The following is a 21240-nucleotide window of genomic DNA, read 5'->3' as shown; positions in this document are numbered from 1 at the left end:
GCAAAGCGAGCGATTACCTATTAGTTACCTATAACTTACTCTGCAAATAGACGTCAAAACTTGCTGTACAAGTATTTCCTTAAAATTGTAGTAAAGTTGAAAGGAAATTTAACTACAAGTTTGATTGTTAACTTGTATTCAAGTTGCAGCCGTAGATTTCCGTCAATTTGCTTACAACTGTTGAGAGAATTACCGCCAACTTGATGTATAAATTCACCGTAACTGCCGGAAGTCAACACTTACTGAGAAAGCGCTGGCTATCAGGGTTAATTTTTCATTTATAAACATGTGTAAGCATGTGATTATGAATATAAACATTCGTATTTTTGTATTTGTATATTGAAACGTGATAAATATTGAAGTATCTACTCTTATAATTTAGATCATTATTTATTTTGTTTGTCTTTAAATATGTATTAGATTGATCAAAATGTCGATAAAAATTCACAGAATCACTTTATTTTCAAACAAACAAAATTATTCTTGGTTAACAGTTAAAATGAATTCGACTATGGCATGGAAGAAAGTTATTGGTGTAAGAGCCCAAAAATTTCAATCTTACAAGCAATTAATAGTTGAAAATTTGAATTTAAATTATAACCAAGCATCATCTGTATTGAGTAAGAATACTCATCTTTTAGATATACCTAAAGAAAGAATTATAAGAAATTGTGAAATATGTCAGGTAAGTACAAGTTCATTTTTCTTTTATTTACATGCCTTTTTAATAATTTAATAACTTGGTGCAATTATTTAAGATAGCATCATGGAGTCTATTTTGATAATGTAGACGATTCTAGTTGCCAATTTTTAAAAATGACTAAAGAACAATTGGAAAATACAATTGCAATATTGAAAGAAATGGGTGCTCAATATATCAACACTTGTATACTGAACAGGTACTTCATATCATTTTTCTTCATTTCATAGTATTTTATATTGAGAACTTTCAATGTCTCGCTATTGTTTTTTTTTTATTCAATTCATTTTTTTTTCTTTAATTGAAATGGTATTCTATTTTACACAATTATGTATATTTACACGTTCTGTAAAGCGTCACATTCTGATACTCTAACAATTTACTATTCTTACTATGTTACGTCAGGATGAAAATATCATTCAAAACGTTATAATCGTTTACTAACTGATGTTTCAAAATTAATTTTATCATAATTTTCTACAGAAATTGAATGAAAAAAATTTTTTTTTTTTAGAATTCTTTTCATTCTTCAGGGTTTTTTTTTTTTCGGTGAACATGACGAATTCATTATTATCTAAAAAATAAAACTTCACGTTGTATCAAATTTTATACGCATTAGATCATACTTGGTGTTATACAGAGGGTAACTACAGTAATATGTAAGATGGTACTTGGTAATATTTAAAATACTCACTTGTTTTTTTTTTTTTATTTTTTTTTTTTCAATCATCTTAACTTTTATTTATTTTAAAAATTAACGAAAGTACTTTAAGATGTACAAATATAATAAGTGATAACAATTTTTACTTTAAGGGTTCAAAATATTTTTTTAATGTCGGTTTATACTTGGAGATTTTACTGTTGAAATTTTAGGTCAGGTAACTTTTCATATTTTAACGAAAAAAATTCTTGAAAATCTACATAAAATACATTGCACTTATCGACAAATGAATAGTTTTAATGATAAATCAACTAATACCATCATCATTTCATTTAAATCTCTATGAAAACGTTTACAGAAGTGTATGAAAAAGTAATAAAATTAATAGAAAGTATAGATAAGAATTAAATATGACATGTGATTAATCATAAATGATTATGTTCGAGGCTAGAGTGATTCTTAAAGAAAAGAAAAATGAATTCGAGTATGTATTAATTATAGGAGAAGAAAAACATTTAAATAGTTAAATTAACTCAATCGAATCAATGGGCCAGACTTAAGCTGAGACTTCCCTGTTCAAAATTTCCAATAGGATCCCATCAAAAGCGACAAAAGCCACTTAGAAACTCATAAATTTTATTGGTTTCTAAGTGGCTTTTGTCGTTTTTGATGGGATCTTATTTGAGCTTTTCAACAGGATTGATTCTTTGGTCACTTTCCAAGCCTCGGTTTAACGATATCAAACTATTGGGTCAAGTCTTGGGCCAGACCTGGCCCGGTGGTACCTTCCCGAGGTTTGAATTAATAAATATCATATCTTCGGGCCGAGACTTGGTCTAAGCTTGGCCCAGTGATGATTTCCTATGAATTAAGCTAGCAATAATGTACCATTGAGTCAAACCTAAATTTTTGTGTGAAGAATATGCATGCAAAAATCTATAGGCATTTATAATACATATGTTTGCAAGAAGAAACTGTATTTTCCGATAAATATAAAAATACATATTTGGATAAATCCGAGTATATATGTGCGCATGTATAACATAAATAATTTTTGCAATTCGAACATTATCTCAATCATATTACAAGAGCAGTTTTATCGAAAAATTCATATTTCTCGCCTATACTATTGTTCCTCTTAATTTCTCACTGTAACAAAGTATCTTTCACATATTTTTGGACGATTGTTTGTGATAGAGTTAAATTTTAGAAAAATGTCATCAAATATTGTAAACTACAACAAAATTCTATGAAATAATATATTATTTCATTACAGATATATCTGTGATCTCGACGAACTAAAAAAAATTAAAATAACTTACCTTTTGAGTCTGAAGAACTTAATAGCCATTCAATTTTTAATGTAACTAGAAATTTGAATAGCGCGCTATGCACGCGCCTTAATTTTAACCAATAATGAATCGTGTCCCAATTTTTGCGAGTTGCAACCTATGACTAACTTCAAAACTTTCATGTACTTTAATTTAGAGGATTAGAGGATAATAATTGTCTAAAGCAGGGTTTGTGGCTAAAATGCTGTTATTAATTGTTTGAGATAATTTCAGAACTGTCAAAAAAATTTTTTAAATGTTATTGGGAGCAAAATTCCGGAATGAATTAGGTAAACTCTCCAAAAAAGTTAAAGAAAAATTTTAATTTATCAAAAAATTATATGAAATCAACTCTTATAATTTAGATGACAAATATGAAAATATATCACGTGAGCAAACTATTTGTAACGTAATTGGTCGAATATATCATAAACATGAAAATATATGCAAATCCGAAACTCATGCGCGCGCAAATTTAAATTCTAGTCTTTTTTGTAAAACGTTAAATTTTCTGCAAAAATGTTCTGACTATGTCTGAATGATTTTTGATTAATATGTTACAAAAATCAAAAGGAGTAAAAAAAATGTTTCCAATACTATTCTTACACTGAAAAAAAAAAAATTCTTGACTGGAGTGTAAATTTTCTTGCCTCAAGGAAATAAGGAAGATTAAAAATTTCTTGAATGAAATCAAAGTTTGTTGAGCCAAGAAAATTTCTTCTCTCTCCAAAATAACTATTGTTCTCCTTAAAATTTTCTTGGTGCAAGAAGTTTGTTTTTTCTGTGTATGGAAAATCAAAGTGCGATACGGAACCTCTAAGGTAATTGTCATAGCTAAGACATAGCGTCGGAAAATTATGAAATTTTTTTATCGAAAGATAAATATATTAATGATTCATTACCAAAATTCCAGATCAATTCACCACACCGTTTTAGAGTAATTAATTTTCGAAATTGCATCTTTTACGCGTAGAGGAATAGACAGATGGTAAACTTAGTATGAAATCGTCCGTACCACTCGAGTGATGTAAATAGATTTCATACTATATATATATATATATATATATATATATATATATATATATATATATATATATATATATATATATCATCTCGAATAGGACCTTACGAAATTCCTTCTCACGTAGGAGTATAAGAGTGAAAACAGTTAAAAAATTCATATTCTCCAAATACAGTTCCTACAGATTCAAAATTTGATAAAATTTCAAGAGAAACAGGCAATTACTGGGATGACCTCCAAGGTCAACGAATTTACATAGTTTTCTTTCTTAATAACAATATTTTCTTACAGAAAATGTCTCTTTGGCAACGACAAAAAATTCATTGAAAGGTTTCCAAAATTCAACATTGCATGTAGCTATTCAGTCAACGGACTAAAAATTTTACATACATTTCATTTTTGCTGATCACATAACCGATAAATTGTTTTTATCACCATATGGGATCGCGGGAATGTAACAAATTAAAATGATTGCATTACCTAAACACTTGAGATGTTAAAAAGGAATTTGGCTGTTTCTTATAAGAGAATTCGTAAAAAACATGTACAAATAATTTCCTAAAAAAATTCATATTACAGAAGAAATTTTAATTAACAGCTAAATTCGTCGCATTTTAAGCTAAGCAGATTTCAACTTTATATATACCGTATAACTTTACATATATGTATATAGTAAGAGGATAGATATACATATACCGTCGACGGTTAACTTGAAATGAATTCGGTATTGGAATAAACTTGTATGAGACTGTAGACATATTTTAAACACTTTAAGTACATATTAACTTTTCGATGCTCTATAACAAATTCATTTTTTAATTCAAATTACTTTTCGTATTTCACATTGTATAATGTATCGATCAGCACAAGACCCGCATAGATCGTTTTAGAATCGAAAAATATTGTAAAAAAATTTTAAAAGCTATTTTGTCAAAAGATAAATTTTGGCCTTCTGAACTGATACATTTTTGAAATCCGTTTTTTTGATTTAAAAAAAAAAAAAAACTACGTCGAATCTCATAAGCTGTATTAAAATCAATCGACTTCGAGATAAAAAAAAATGAAATTGAAACAGGGTAATATACGCACCTTCGGAGAAATATCTATTATTTTTCCCATTGAGAAATAAAGTAACCACATCTTCATTTCTTAATTTAATGTTGTAATATTAATTCTTTTTCAGCAAGACACAAAATATAATTATAAAATTAGTCAAATCATATTGTAAGATTCCAAAAGATGTCGATATTGCTTCTAAACTATATTCGTATTTGCATCAACCTCCGAAAGAAGTAGCTCCTTTAAAGCCTTTGGATGAAAACATGAATGTATACGATTTTCGAAAAGAGTGTTTACTTCATTATATTCAATGGCGATTAGAGATACCAGCATCAAAAATAAAACTACTAAACAGAATCAGAAAAAGATTGATACACAGAAGTTTTAATAGTTTAAAACAAAGTTTTGATATTTTACATTATGATATTGGATTGTCAATTGGTGAGGTATGTATTTTTATTATTTCAAAATAATTAATATTAATATTAATACAATTTTTCTAAGCTTTCCGCTATGGAAATTATAATATAAACAAATTTGGAAATTTATTAATTTAGGTACAATTTTTAAAAATAAAATTATAATCAGAAATGTCTGATCGTGGATGTGATTGAAATCGGGTTGATGAAATTTAAAAGAGATTAGCTGAAGTAAGAATGAGATTTGATACGATCGCGACTTACATACATTCAATTGGATTAAAATGTCATAACTTCTCAAGTTTTTAAAAATGTACAACTATCACGGTAGAAATATGAAAATTGTTCTGTAGTTTTTTAAACTTCCAGTTAAGAAAATCGAGAAGTTATTGGTTTTACCCCGTTTTGCAAAAATCGAGTTTTCATCAGATTTCGAATATTTTAGGTCACGGGAAGCTTCCCTGACTACCCCCGTGATATTGTCATCATGTATGTATGTATGTACGCACGCGCGCGCGCGCGTGTGTGTGTGTGTGTGTGTGTGTGATGAAAACCATTTATCTTGTTCAAACTTAACAAACAGTTAATTTCTATAATATTACTAGTTCAATTATACTTTTATACATTTTGTGTAGAAACTTACAATTGTTCTATTTCTATACAAGTTGTAGCAGTTGATTAATGATCTCATTAATATTTTTAAAGCAAATTTTTTTTTCAATTTCTTAATTGTCAAGAAAGCAAGTCCACAATTAACTATATGAAATGTTTGATTATAGATAAGAGATCACAATTGCTTAGAAGGATGCTCGCCACCTGAAATAAATAAAATTTTAAAGAACATAGACTCTATTTGTGGAATTCCCATTAGAAAATTATTTCAGTTTTGGCCCAAGCTTTCTAAAGCCAAATATGATGGACTGCTTGCTGTAAAAAAACATTTAGATCAACATCAATTTACTCAGATTCAACTAGAAAATTGTTGTAAAATATTATTACTAGAAGAAAAAAAACTTGAGTCCGGATTACAAATAATACTGAATACCCCAGAACTGAAAGTCTTAATCAATCACCCTAACGTATTACACATTATTTTGATGAAAAACAGAATAGAACAACGATTAGAATATCTTAATTATTTAAAAATTAAAGATGTCACTGTAAATGTGTTGCTAAAGACAAATGATTCATTTGACAGGTAAGTTGCAATTAATATATATCTTATTGTTTTTTCTTCATAATGTCACGAACGGTAAGTGGTGGGGCGCAAGGACTATGAAATAGAAATCTCAAATATCTGGCGGTTACACTTTGTTCGTAGGGAAGCTAAATTAAAAATTGCGTTGGAGTGTGGAGCGGTTCACAAGTTCGATTTAATCGTTTTTGACACTAATGTTTCCGTCTCGTAACGAATATTCGAAATCAGGTTGTTCTGAAAAGAAGACGAGCTTCGTATCAGAAAAATTCGCAGTGCCTCTAAATTGAGCTTCCTGGCATTCCATTTTCGTGGTCGATGATCACGACGCGGTACCGGAATAGGTGCTAGTCAAATGCTGAATGTCACATTTTGGTGATCACTGCCACTGTATTCCTCTGATACTGTTCAATCCTCGATCATGTTCGCGATCCTTGGAGTCGCCAACATGATATCGAGGATAGATTCCTGGTATCCTGGTCTTCTGAAAGTCGTAATATTTCCGGTGTTCAGCACTATGAGGCCGAGTCTTGCTGCAAAGTCTGCTACTTCGTTGCCTCTAGTGTCAGAGAAATCAGCACCCCATTCAGCCGATTTCGCGCACGCGCGCGCGCGCGTGTGTGTGTGGGTGTGGGTGTGTGTGTAACCTCTCATAATTTTTGAACGGCTTGACCAATTTTAGCAAACTTGTTGGCATTCAAAAGAGTTTTACCAAACTTAAATTTTCAAATCTGAATTTAAAAAACCTAACAATATCACTATGATATCATTATGATTTTATGTATAGATATGACTATTACTTTATTATGAATTCATGTTAATATCAAAATGATTTCATGATTACTAGAAATTTTCTTTCTCCATCAAAAAAGATAAATATTTTATAATCTAGTTAAAAAAAAAAATTTGTTCCCTTGATAGTATATTACTCCCCTCGGTGTGTAATATACTATATTTATTACGGATATCAAATGTACATTAATATGACTTTATATGGATCTCATATTTGTGTCAAAATATGAGATTCATTATGATATTCATAATGAATCTTATCATGATATCAGATGATTTTTACAGGGGATTTGTATAAATCGGTATGTGTTTTTGAGGTATTCAGTTTTAAAAATTTGAAAAAAAAAAAAACGTGGTTTTTCAATATAACTTTTGAATTTTTTATCAGATCGAATTTCTTTCTAACTACCGTAAAGCTCTCTAAACCACGCTCAATGCTGCCAAGTCCATCAGAATCAGTCGATTTATTTGAAAGTTATTGCAGTTTATACAAACTCTAAGTGTATTTTATTGCATACAAACGAGATTTTGGAGCCTGAAAAGCTCAAAAACGTCATAATAGGTGAAATTTCAGAGCCCTTTCCATTTTTAACTAGCACGAAGCTTTAGGGATGGCTTGTAAGATCAATCGTTTTACTAATATTTTTTTTAATTTATCAATTTTTTTCAGTTTCCAAGTTTATATCTGTAAATCATTAATGGATTAGCAATTAAAGCTCAACTTAGCATATATCCATTAAAATAATCAAAAAACAAAAAAATAATTTCTCATCATCAATAACACAATTTACGGCTATAGATTGTGTCACTTTATTATTCATAATCATAATAAATGAATTGAAACATGAATATATCTCCTTATGACTGATGTACTAGAACTGAACATTGTCGGACTAAATCAGTTCACGGCTTAACAAGTTCTAATCTTGTAATCTTGTTTATATTCTAAATAATGGGGGAGGAAGGAAAATGGATCCTTCAAGAAAACAGTGCAGCTAAGTTAGGGCAGAAAACTAATTATCTACAAAAAATTTCATTTACTATATTTTTATGTATTCTGCAAGAGAGTGCCAAAAATAAATTATCTAGTTTGATTTCTTTAAGCAGTGTTTAGAGTATTTACAGCCAGTCGAATAACTTTCTTCCGTGCATTTTCCAGGTGTTTCAAATAAACAAACCAATATATTCAATTGTAATTTGTTGTCACTGATCCATTCTGAATTACCGACGACAGACTGTACTACATGCCCTTACACATTAGATTAGAAATAAAAAAAAAAAAACAGGTTTTTTGTCGCTAGTTTTGTTTTAATTGTTAGCTTCTTAACTGAAAAAAACTGTTATAATTTTGAAATTATTACATTACTATTTCATTAATTGTTTTTTTTTTTTTTTTTTTTTAGGCTTATTATATCTCCCTCACGGAAATATAAATACAAAGATATATTTTCATTGGTAGTTAATTATTCACCAGCAGATGCCTCTATGATCAAAAATCATTTGAGTAAACATCCTCATTGGAGACATGTAGATTTAGTAACAGTTCACGAAACTTTAAAATATCTTACAGAATTATTTAACTCTGCTGATGTTTTTAACAATTTGACTTTGATTTTGTATCCACGGTAATGAAAAATTATGAAATTGATACTCAGATATGCATGTAATTTAATAGATTTATTTTTACTTAATATTACTGGTTATGGTTATTTCAACAGAAATATCATCCGAGATACAGTAACCAAATTAAGATACATCAATAATTCATTACCATCAGCCGACCGCTATTCAGTATCTCAAATATTGGCACTATGCGAGTATGAAATTGAAAAAGATTTTCATTTTAGTGGAAACGGAATATGGGAACGCATCGAACCTAATTCTACAAATGCGGAACGAAAAAAAAATTATGATAACAAAGAATTGATTAATTATTTATCTAAAGATTCAATTAACAATCTACGTAATTTTCAATTTGTTAATACGATAAAATAAATACATTTTTCAACTAATTATTTTGTACTTTTTATTTATATAACAGAAAATAAACTTTGACATTACATATCTCAATTTATTGATCAGATAATCGTAATTTATTTTTATAACAAAATAATTTTATAAAAAAATGTAATTTCAATCTCGAGTAAAAAATTTTTTATTTAAATTAACAAATATTCCTTTAATCAGTATGCTACGGAAAAAAATTTTATTACATTGCAAAAAGAAATAATTGAGTAAACAGGATGAAATTTTCTTATATTGAAAAAAAAAAACGAAGATGGATGCTAAATTTTTGTTAGACTATTTTTTAAATTCTTGCGGTGAGTATGGCTGACAAAAATTTTTTTCCAAAATTTCTTATCTAGAAACTCAAAATTTCAACATCCTTATTCTTTTAGAGAAACAGCCTTTTGAGAATCGCTGTAACCAACGAAAAAAATTTTTTTCCAGTACACTGAAAAAAAGGTTTTTTGCTCTGCACTTTACGATATTGCTACTGTCACAATACACAAATTGCTATTTAGAGGATAGTGAGATTAGGAAATCTGTATACTAACATTAGCAATAGTATCGTGAATGGCATCTGAATGGATAGTGACGATCGCAATTCAGATTGCTACTCGTAGTTATACGGATTGTACGTGGAATGATATATCCGTTGCAATACAGTAGATAATGCCAAGCAAATAAGTTTTTTTTTAGTGTAGCTTACAATAAAAGCTTTTAAGGCATAAATAATAATAATTTATAAAGTATAAATTGAAGATCGATGTTTTTACTCATCAAGCAGGTAAGTAGTTACTTTTAGCCAAAGTACCCAAAGCAGTCAAAGTATTAGGTGACTGAATAGTAATTACGGACAGTGTCACGGATAGCTTAACCGGTAGAGCCTTTGACGCGTAACCAAAAGATCCGGGTTCGAGTCCCAGTCTGGGCTGTCCAAATTACTTTTTCGGTTACCGCGAAATTCGCACTAAGGTCGACCCTTTCCTCTTATCCCTTCTTTTTCCAGTTCACAAAAATTTTCTTGAATGTCAAATTTAGCTTGAATTATTGTAGTTTTCACCTGAGCATGGTATGAGATCTCATACCGAAACGTTGCGGTTGAAAAATTAATAAAAAAGTTGAATAACGTCTACACATTGAATCGGGTATTATAGCTAAAAATAACTATTTATCTGTTTAATAATAATAATAATGATAGTAGTAGTAAAAATAACAATAATAATAATAATAATAATAATAATAATAATAATAATAATAATAAGGACGTAAAAATTTTATATTTACGTTAGTATAACAATGATTACAGAATGGAGTGTTTTACTGGGATGATGGGTTATATCTAACTCGGAACCTGAGGGCCCGAGTTAATTCAAAAAAGACGGAAGTTGAACATAATTTTGTTGTCCGGTAGGCTCACTTTTAACAAGGACTTCATCTTTAATAGCTTGACGAGTACAAGGTGGTGATGAAGATATACCGTATCCTTGTTTTTGATGAGAAGATTCTTGGGATTGTTGATGATGATGAGACGTATAATCTGATTGATCATGATGATATTTGTCAGTTGGACTGAGACCAGCTACGTATTCAAGTTGTTTATTTTGTTGATGCTCATCTTCTGACATAGAATTAACATTTCCGCTTGAACTAAGATGATTTGAGTGTTGAGGCGAGTGTGCTGATACCATACTTTGGTAATCAGCTCGCATTAGGGCTGGTGGCGGGCTATTATTAGTTGCAGTCATATAATCTTGATGAACACGCATTGTATTATTTGAAGGTGCAGAAAAAAGTGATGTGTCGTGTTGTGGTAGCATTGTCGCGTAGGAATATGCAGATCCATTATTACTTGGGCCTGCGAAAGAACTTGAATACGGTGAATTTGAAGGACTGAGAAGATTGAGATGAGGCGCGAGGTCATAAGCTGGAGAATAAGCCCAGGCATCTGGTGGTGTTGCGGTTGCAACATTTGTGCTTGAAGTGAAAGGGTTAAGACTATTATTTAACGAAGAAAATGATCCTGTTAACCCAGGACTTGCTGAACCGGCGGTCATATACCCTGCAGTTTTGCGAGGTGGCTCTCTCTTACGCCATTTTGCTCGACGGTTTTGGAACCATACTTGAACTCGTGATTCCGAAAGAGCTAGCTTAAGTGCCAGCTCTTCTCTTGCAAATACATCTGGATAAGGAGCACGTTCAAATGCCCGCTCTAATTCTTCTAATTGATACGCAGTAAAAGTTGTTCTATAAAAAAAAAAAAAGAGTTTTTTTTTTAGTTTTATGATTCAGTGTGAAATTCAAAAAATCTAACGGATTGTACTGAATTTAAATATACCTTGTTTTCTTTTTTTTAATTCCATTGTTGTCAGCTTTCTTTTTTGAATCTTTCTTAGGAGGTTGAGAATCACTTGTAACTAAAAATAATTTTTACGTCAATTTCGATGAAAAAAAAAGAAAATTATAATATAACTCATTGAAGCAATTTGTATTTTCTCACCATGTGCTATTGAATTAATTGAATCATCAGGCTTCCGCTTAAGTGTATTGTTTAAATGAAGATTTTGTTGCAGAGCTATAGAACTAGACGTCGGTGAAGCGGTAGTTGACGTGGTAACATCTTGAGTTTGTGTTGAAGGTGAATAAATTCCAGTAAGTTCAAGATCTTTGAGCTCTTTTTGTTGTTGTTGCTGCTGCTGTTGTTGCGGTTGTTGCTGTTGCTGCGATTGTTGTTGTGATTGTTGTTGCTGTATTGATTGAAGATGATGAGAAGGTGAACCGTCAGATGAGTCAAGTTTGTGTAAATGACCACCTGGTGGTATAAGATCTGCAGTATGAGATGTTCCATGTAATCCTAACATCACTTGAATACTATGCACTCCAGAGCCAGTACGGCCACCAAAATCAGAAAATAATTGATCGTCAAAAGGGCCACCTTCCATAATCTTGATAAATAATTTGTTATTCTCAGTTCAATTTATTAATTGGAACAATAATGAAACGAAGTGCTGTTGAAAGGTTCAACTCTTGATTCACAGATAATCCAAACAAATCAACTCTTGCGTATAATCAACCAGATTCATAGAAGTAAAAGCTCACTTAATTTATGTATAATATAAATGCGTAATTTATGGTTTATAGAAATAAAAACAATTATTTATTTAATACCGTCATGCAAAAATATAAAAATACTTAATTACGATTATTCGGTAAATTCATTTTAGGTCAACGCGGTAATAAAATCTCAACCAATTGCGATCAATTATTGTTAGTTATGATCAATTTCGATTAATTTTAAGCAGTGTTAACGAAATGAACTAGATATGATAGACCTTGGTAAACGACTGATGAGCTTGTCAAGCTTACAGCACGGTCAGTCGTCCGAACTGAGAGAACTGAGCTAATGATACTACACTCACACACATTTATATTTAAAGGATGGTTTGTGGCACCGCCCACGATGTCGAATGAATGATTGGCCAATGAGAATAGCTTGTAAAGATGAGTCGAAAGCACGAGAGGCTAGCGATATCAAAAGATATACGGGTATGATACTGCCTACCATTGCTGGGAACAAACGAGAGAGATTTCTTCTTAGCCCTATACTTGCTTTTCTTTTATTGTGAATTATTTTTTTGTGGTTCTTCGGCTTGGTAGCATTGGCAATACTTACTTTTAAAATTATTTCTCGAACCCCAATTTACGAAATGAATTATAGTATCAGAGTATCAGAATATCATTAAAAAGGTGGGCATGTGTTTTATAGAATTGTGATTTCTTGCAAATAATAAGCTCCAATAATTATGATAAAGACCATCTAGTGTGGACGACGGACAGCCTGCTACTGATGTTGAGTACTTGAGTGAAGACTGCCTCAATGAAAGCAAGTAATCGTCAGGAATTGCCTTGAATTGGTTCAATCAAACTACCCCCATTCTCTTCATATTTATCTATGGATGGATGTATATATTAATTTGATAACTGTTAATTAAGCTATAAGAGTTATCCATTTCAAAAGCATATATATTAAATGACAGTAAGTTTTATCAAAAAGGCCATTGAGAATTAGTATACATTCTACAAAGCTTAACAATTAATTGCATTGTAGAAGTATACCAAGAAGAAAAAATCAGGTTGATCGATTCTTCTCTATATCTCTGTAGTGCTATACGATACATACGGGAAGAGAATACAATAAGTTAGCGACTTAACTGGCATAAATGGCTTTAATTCGATGTGATTTTACTGGTGAACCACTAAACTGAACGAATACGAACTAAACTGAACTCAACTAAGCTAATCATATCACATTACTGGTTGTTATTAGCCGAGGCACGATATAAGTGAAGGTTCGGTGATGCCAGACTGCAGTACCGGGTGGGTCGCGTCTTGCACTGACCCTCGCTCTATCTCTCTTACTCTTATTTTTTATCGATTTCTCATCGATTTTATGCAACTTGTTATTTTCCGTCTTATTTTTTCACTCAGTTTACAGCATAAAATTCATTCAAAGTGTTACATTTTTAAATCAAATACTCTATTCATATTTACTATATACGAATTTTATAATTCATATGCAAAATTTTATTCTTAGTGCATAAGTGCATAGTTGTAGAGTGGAATAACAACTTCAGTGATCGAATTTCATTTAAGTGTACTTTTCTTCTCGCTGAAATATATTATCATTTATTAAAATTCTATTAATTTGAACTTTCTTATCGTTTCAATCAATCCAAGTTTATGTATAAAAATTATAAAAACAACTCTGTTTGATACGAAAATTATATGTGCATTCAAAGCAATTATGCTTATGAGATGAAATAGCAAAACATAAGTATCTCCCACTCAGAAATAGAGTAAGAGGAGGAGTATACCTGACTCCACCTCTTATTATTACATGGATCTATTGGTGCCGTGTGCTCGTTATATTTATTTCTCATTTGTTATCAATCGTTTTTATTGTATTTTATTGTAAAAAATAAATTATAAAAATATTTTATCACAATCAACGATGTTTATTATTTCTATATTTTGTCATCATTATCTAATAGTGTTTAATAAATACAATAGCGTTATTAATATTTTGAAGTTGATTTGAGAGCAATATTTAATTTAAATAATTTAGTGTTAAGAATATATTGAAAGTATGAAATTACGACAAATATTTCATTTCAAAAGTACACAAAAATAAAAATAAAGTTTTTAAGCTGTTGTCAGTTAAAAAAAGCATGAATACTCATCTTCATGTGTATAGTTTAACCGGACTTGTCAACTAATTCAGCGAGTTAAACTTAATTGATCTCAATTGCTTCAATTGAACATAATTGTACGACCGTAAGGGGGAAGCTTTACTGAAACTAAAATCATTTGTACAACCTTTATATAACTCACCAAAGTTACTTTATAAAATAATATATCTATATACTCTTTATGCTTCGATATGCATTTCCTTTGGAATTTTTTTTTTTTTTTTTTTAATAATAATTTTATAACTGAGTTTTCGGTTGTTATCAATGAATTTTATGTGTGATGTGAATTTGAATTTTACGATAAGGTAAAATAATGTATAATAAATCAACAATCAATTTAATGGAAGGAAAAAAAGTATTAGAGCATATCCCACGCAAGTGTCACTGTAATACTATGAGTATACACATAATGCGTGAGAACGCCCGCACTATTTACAGTGCCACCATCATCGTTCATATAATTTAATTTCTCACGATACCACATTTTTGATCTAGCCGAATTTTTGAAATGAAAGTAAAAAGAAAAAATATCCCGCATCACTTACATGCATCTCTGACTTTACCGTCATGTGTTGATAGTCAGATGTTAAAATTTTGGTACTCTGCGGGCGGTCAGTTCGTGTCCTAACTTTTATGTATCTATATATTGAAGGAATAAACCCGTAGCTAAATTAATACCGCGGATTGTTATGCACCCCTATCTTACTGCTTTACTTTCTATATTAAGATTTTTCTACAAAAAAAAAAAAAGTTTTGTGGAGTAAATTATGTTTAGAAGTAGTATATTATCTGCGGTAATTGTTTGGCTTCAACATTCCTCATTTTTAGTTTACAAAATTCGACTAAATAGTTCCATCAGCTTCAACAAATATACGATTGAAGGTCATAATTAGAATTCTTAAAAAAAAATTTTTTTTGTGTGTAATTATAGAATGTTTGATCTTTTTTTAATAAATCGTAACACTTAAAGTTATATTGTATGTTCCAATAATTATAAATATATTTCTACAGCATATGATGTATATTGATTTTGTATACACAAAATTGTCATATCTGTGTCAAGAGCATGTAGTCAAAAATGAGCATAAAATCGGTTGATTCATTCGGGATATTTTCAATTCAAAATTTTTTAAAAAGTGTTTTTTCAATACAACTACTTGATTTTTGAGCTCGAAAATGTATACAAGTTGTGCTTGTTAGCTCAAAGAGCGCAAAATTTCGTAATAGGCAAATTCTGGAGAATTTTAAACTCGAATATAGTGGAAAATTCCACAAATGGACTACAGGGTAAACCATTTTTCAGATTTTTTTTTCTCGAAAAACTGCAGTGAATATTGCTCGCTTGATTAAAATAGAGCTATTTATTTCAAAGACATCGTTACTAAAAATTTCCAAAAAAGTGTGTTTTTAAAATAACTTGACTTTCCAATCCATCAAATTTTGATTGATGATATCACTAGAATTTCGGGCTTGTGTGTGTAGCTCTTATAAGAAGGCATCCATTAATAAAGTGAGATTTTTAGGGGGGTGAGGGGTTCGAGCCAAACCTCACCCAATCTCACGTGAGAGTGGTCACGGCAAATGTCGCGTAATTTTTTTCTGCAAGAAGTAGTATAAAATTGTGAGAAAACTGAGTTAAATTAAGTAAACAATGTTTTTCCACTAAAATATGGCTAAATCATATATAATAACATTTTTCGCGGTTTAATCGTGCATACTGATCGAAGAATTTGTTAACTATTACTAAATCAATTTGTTTAGAAACAATTTATTTATTTATTCAATATAAATAATATAATATAATTCAACAATAAATATTTATTAATTATTAACAACTAATAAATTTTTTCGATGACAAGGTCGATTATTTTACATATCTATATTAGGGTAATTAAAAAAAAAAAAATTTTTTTTTTCAATTTGATCGAATTTTATAAATTACACCAAAACTGTTGGTTTCAGTGTCAAATTAAGGATCAAATTTTTTGTCAAACTTAATTAAATTTGATTTCTGATAAATGTGGTAATTGGAAAAAATAGGCGGGAAAAATAAATCGAAAAAAATAGACCCGAAAAAAAATAATTATAATAATATATTTATTTTTTTTGTAACAAAAAATGGACCAAGAATTTGACCTAAAAAATTTTAATTAGGTTAAAAAATCATGTTGATTCCAATTCAAAGACAGATCACAACGACGTCGCTGAACGGGGTGTTGCACTAATTGAAGAATATAACTGCTGCCTAACTAAAGATGAAGAATAGTTGCAGTATTTATTACAGGTTGTTCGTGGCCAACGATAACTTTTTCAGAATTATAATAAAAAAATCATTTTAATGATAAATATTAAATATAAATAAATAAGCAATTTTTTAAGCAAAACTTATTAATAAAATGGATGTGAACATAATAATAGAATAAAATTATTTATTTTTTGGTTTATTGCAAAAAAATTCCTTAAAAGCATCATATTTATTAGATTGAATAAAAAAAAATCATGGGTGAACATTATCAGAAGTCCAATTAATGTTTGACAAAAAATTTGATTATGTAATTTATAAAATTCAATCAAATATTTTAAAAATTTAACTTTGATCTTGTAACGGGTACTTTTTCACTAATTTTACCTCCGGCTCGATATAAGCTCGCCGGAGTCCAGGATTCTAACGAGGGTAAATCTAAATTGAATCAACTCTAAAATTTCACAAAAATCAAACAGAACCTCTTTGTTCTATTAAACAAACAATAATTTTTATCCATGTTTAAACAGCGATTAAACAAACTAAAACTTTTACAATTCGCGTGGCTAAATTTTAATTCACGGCCCTCTATTTCCCAGTTCCTGACCGGCAAGGTAAGAGTCCACATTATGAAACTCTACCCCCATTTATGACACGTAATGTGAATATACAGGAAAAAAATTTTAGTAATCCAAAAAAAATTTGTGTAGACATAAATTTGCGTTTGCTTATATTAGTATTACTCCATTAAATATTAGACAAGCCTTTATTCTAAATTCTATGACATATTATTACACTGAATGTAAACAACTTTTTAATGATAGAGTTATATACACTAGATCTGGACAATTAACGTTACCTAAAATTAAAAAATATATAAATTACAAAAATGCATACTTTATAGCGATTAAATACTACAATCTCTTATCAAACAATCTGAAAATGTTAAATCAACAGCCTAAAACAATTAAAAAGAAACTCAGGCACTGGATATCTGTAATTATCTCTTAGACGTTTCCAATGTAATAGCTCAGTAAATATATCAGAACATATATCATCATGATATTGTAAACTCATGTTATATGTACTTTCTATGTATATGTTTACTATGTTTATATTGTAAAATGATTACACGTGAAAAAAAAATAAAGTTTTTTTCTTTGTATTCCAATCTAAATACAGGTGTTACCTACACCTCTATAGAATGTAATTTGGAATTAAATAAATTTGAATTTGAACTTATTGTTTTATTAAACTATCGGCTACAAACTTTTATCAAAACTTTCCACGTATGATAGTTTTAAAATGCTTGATTACTGAATGTTGACGTGTTATGAAATCAACTAACAGATTTACGACTTTTAGACATATTATGCATTAATAGGCGCATCAATGGGTAAATACGTCGTTGATTCTGGAATCGAAATACAAACATCTTTTGTGAAATGACGGAGTATGGGTTGGGAGCTTTTATGAGCATGTTCGCATTTACTGAAGACAATTGCCCACCTAAACCGGCAATACTTTAGTAATAATTCGTTGAAAACATTTGAATAGTCATCAATCATAATAGTGTTGACATGAGAATAATTCTTTTTTTGTTTTTCTTAGAATATATCCATGTAAAAAAAAACAGTTGAATGATTATAGTTTTTATGGTAAAAAAAATTGAGTCTCGGTTTGAAGCAATAAAACTTGCGTAAAAATTCACGAATTCAATCAGTTTTATTTTTTTATTAGCTTGAGACCCACTTTGCGAACATTGTTATTGAAAATGGTCATCTTATTTAGTGTTGTTGAATCGTCATTAATGAAAAACTAAATTTTATAAAAAGTGCACATGAGTGTTTGCATATTTGCATGATCAGTTTAAAACACTGCGCGATATTTGAAATTTTTATTTATTTATTTTTATTGAAGACAGGTTCGGTTTTTGCTTCCCATGTATCGGGATTTAGATTGTCGAACAGGTAACCGTGATCACATTCGATAAGAAATTCTCTAAGTTGTGTAGCCAAATTAAGTTTTGAAACGATTCGTGTGTTTTTTGCCAGCTGGAAAAGTCTGTATATACAAGTTTTCAACAGAGAGGTATCATTAGATCTTAATATTTCGATGAACCAGGTCTATAGTAGCTTCATGGCTTTATAGCCCAATTTGCAGTATTCCGGGGTAAGTGCAGAAGTTTTTTGAAGAAAAAACATTGTGCAGATTCAAGCGAGTTCCGATATTTGAAATGAAAAAATAAATAGAAAAAAAAATTGTATTGTGAAAGTCATAAAAAAAAATAGCAAACAAACAAAAAATAGCAAATAGCAATTTGCAAAGTTAAATTTAAACAAAAAATAAAAAGTAAAGTAGTATTCAAAATGAAATTAAAAAAAAAATATTTTTTTTAGAACATTAACTACTTTTTTTTTATTTATCGAACGAATGAGCATTATGAATCTTGCACTTTTGGATTTGCCAAACTTACTTTTTACTTTTGAATCTATTTTTATTTGGAAATTATCAATATTACTCTAATTGTTAATTTTACTATTGCAAGGATTGGCCACTAATATATTAATTAATAATTGAAAAGAAAATTCTGAATTTAAAAATTTTTTCACAAAAAATTATGGTGTGAGGTTGTAGCTTTTATATCACAATTAAAAAATGGTTAAATTCTAAAGTAGAGAGACATATCAGTTGAAACTTTCTCCACTTTTAAATACCTAGTATAAAGTTACTCGTACAACTTTTTTTTCTGTGGAATTTGTAAATGATGTAAACTTGCTCTTATTAATCGTTGATTATTATTTCTTTTTTTTAAATATTTTTAGGGTGTGTATGGAATTTAAGCTTGTGTCTTTCTAGCAAACGATTTTGCAGATAATTTTTCCGCAAACTAATATAAAGCACTTATTAAAGTTACAAACGAGGATGAAGAAATAATGACATTCAGTACGTACTTTGACATTCAATAAAACTCGGCAAAATTTTAATGTAAAATGTTCAAATTTTTCGCATCAACAATAGTGTAAAATAAACGTCAATACATCATCAATCTATCATTAACTGCCATGAAAAAGTTTACAATCTCTGCGAACCTATGCAATCCTAAAAAAAATTGAAAAATCCAAAAGTACACAGAAAAGAAAATTTACTTGAGTCAGGTAAATGATTTTGAAGAACTTCATCTTTTTGATTTGAGTAAAAACATTCTTAAACTAAGAAATTTTTATTAGTTCAAGTAAATTTTAGTTGATTCAAGAATTTATCGTCTTCAGTAAAACTCTTCCAAATTATTTTTTCAGTTCAAAACTTTTTCTCTTGAATCAAGTTCATTATTTTATCAGTGAAACAAAAAAGTCGTGTTACTGATTCATTTGTATTATATGTCAAACTATTGTTATACAAACTGTATTATTACAATTGTATTAATTTGTATTATTACCATTAAAGTAGCCGATTGTAAACTCAGCGGCTTATAAAAGTAGCAAATTCTTAATTGTAACGCTTATTAATTTATCTTTTATATATTTATTTATGATATTTCTGAAGCTGTAAAATTTAGAGACAAAAGCCTTTTCTCAACTACAGGTCAGCCAAGATCTGATTTTCCGAAATTTTACTCACGGAGAACATTACGGAGCCGATAATGATGAAAAAAGTTCTTGTAAGGAATAATAAAATTGAGGCTTGCGTAATTTGTAATAATAAAGTATTTTATTTTTATTTAGTTATATACATATTGCGCTACAGATGCCATAAGAGCGTATGAAAATTAACCAAAATTACTTGTGGTATCTATTCGAACAACTTATTTATCATTATTTGATGATAATGTTAGTGTAGAAATCAAATTCAATTTAATGGAATCGATTCAGAAAAAAAAAAGTCGAATTAAAAACTTTGAATAAATTAATGTAAAAAATGTTAATATCACTTTCTTCTTAAACAAACAATTGTATGATTTTGCGTCGGAAGAGTCGTTGATTATTTTTGAAAGGTTGGAACTCACAACTAATTTTTTAAATTTACATCCTGATCAGTAGATGTCTGGTGAAAGTTACAATACTTGCTTAAAAATTTTTAAAAATTCGCACGTTATTAATAATGCTGCAGAACGAGCGGTCCAACTGATGGAAGCCTACAACAAAAGTTTAACTGCTGATGAAGAGCAGAAGCAGTACTTATTACAAGTTGTAGATTGCAAAGAAAAAAATTTCCCAATGCTAACAAGCAGACGTTAATGTTACCATTTTTAGAAGAAAAATAAAATTTTTTGTAATTATTAAGATTAATTAATAACAATTTGACTTAGATTTTTGTATTAAAACGAATCAATACTTTGATTTAAAATTTTAGTACTCAAAAATGAACAATAAATTAAATTATTCATGTAAAGGATTATCCATAAATTACGTCACACGTTAAAGGGGAGGGAGGGTATCATCGGAATGTAAAATTGTGAGAAGGGTGGGGGGGGGGTCAAAAGCTTTGTGACATCACAGGTTAAAATTTACAATATTCAAACGCGAAACTTATATGTGTATAAACAACTTTGAATGTTTACAAACTT

At 29.4% G+C, this 21240-nt stretch overlaps 2 protein-coding genes across 4 annotated transcripts; one reads left to right on the top strand and one right to left on the bottom strand.

Annotated features, from left to right (window-relative positions):
- Positions 1-260: 260 nt before the first annotated feature.
- Mterf5 (mitochondrial transcription termination factor 5) lies at positions 261-9190 on the top strand. 2 transcript variants are annotated; one of them, XM_074243897.1, is made up of 6 exons: positions 261-685; positions 763-899; positions 4897-5218; positions 5971-6389; positions 8582-8803; positions 8897-9190. In XM_074243897.1, exons 1-6 carry the CDS (start codon positions 431-433, stop codon positions 9171-9173), a joined length of 1632 nt encoding a protein of 543 aa, XP_074099998.1. In that variant the 5' UTR covers positions 261-430; the 3' UTR covers positions 9174-9190. The 2 variants fall into 2 exon arrangements, with proteins under 2 accessions (XP_074099998.1, XP_074099999.1); XM_074243898.1 differs by having other exon boundaries at positions 759-899.
- Positions 9191-9207: 17 nt separating this feature from the next.
- Repo (homeobox domain-containing protein reversed polarity) lies at positions 9208-14185 on the bottom strand. Of its 2 annotated transcripts, XM_074243900.1 has the most exons (4): positions 13395-14185; positions 11683-13132; positions 11521-11599; positions 9208-11429 (listed from the first exon to the last, which is right to left on the bottom strand). In XM_074243900.1, the coding sequence occupies exons 2-4, from the start codon at positions 12122-12124 to the stop codon at positions 10550-10552; spliced, it is 1401 nt and encodes a 466-aa protein (XP_074100001.1). In that variant the 5' UTR covers positions 12125-13132; positions 13395-14185; the 3' UTR covers positions 9208-10549. The 2 variants fall into 2 exon arrangements, with proteins under 2 accessions (XP_074100001.1, XP_074100000.1); XM_074243899.1 differs by having other exon boundaries at positions 11683-14185.
- Between the last annotated feature and the right edge of the window lie 7055 nt (positions 14186-21240).

This window comes from Cotesia typhae, unplaced genomic scaffold (assembly GCF_013202065.1).
Source record: "Cotesia typhae breed Kobodo isofemale line unplaced genomic scaffold, CoteBio_Ctyphae contig_42, whole genome shotgun sequence".
NCBI lineage: Eukaryota > Metazoa > Arthropoda > Insecta > Hymenoptera > Braconidae > Cotesia > Cotesia typhae.
This window is presented reverse-complemented; position numbering and strand designations above follow the sequence as displayed.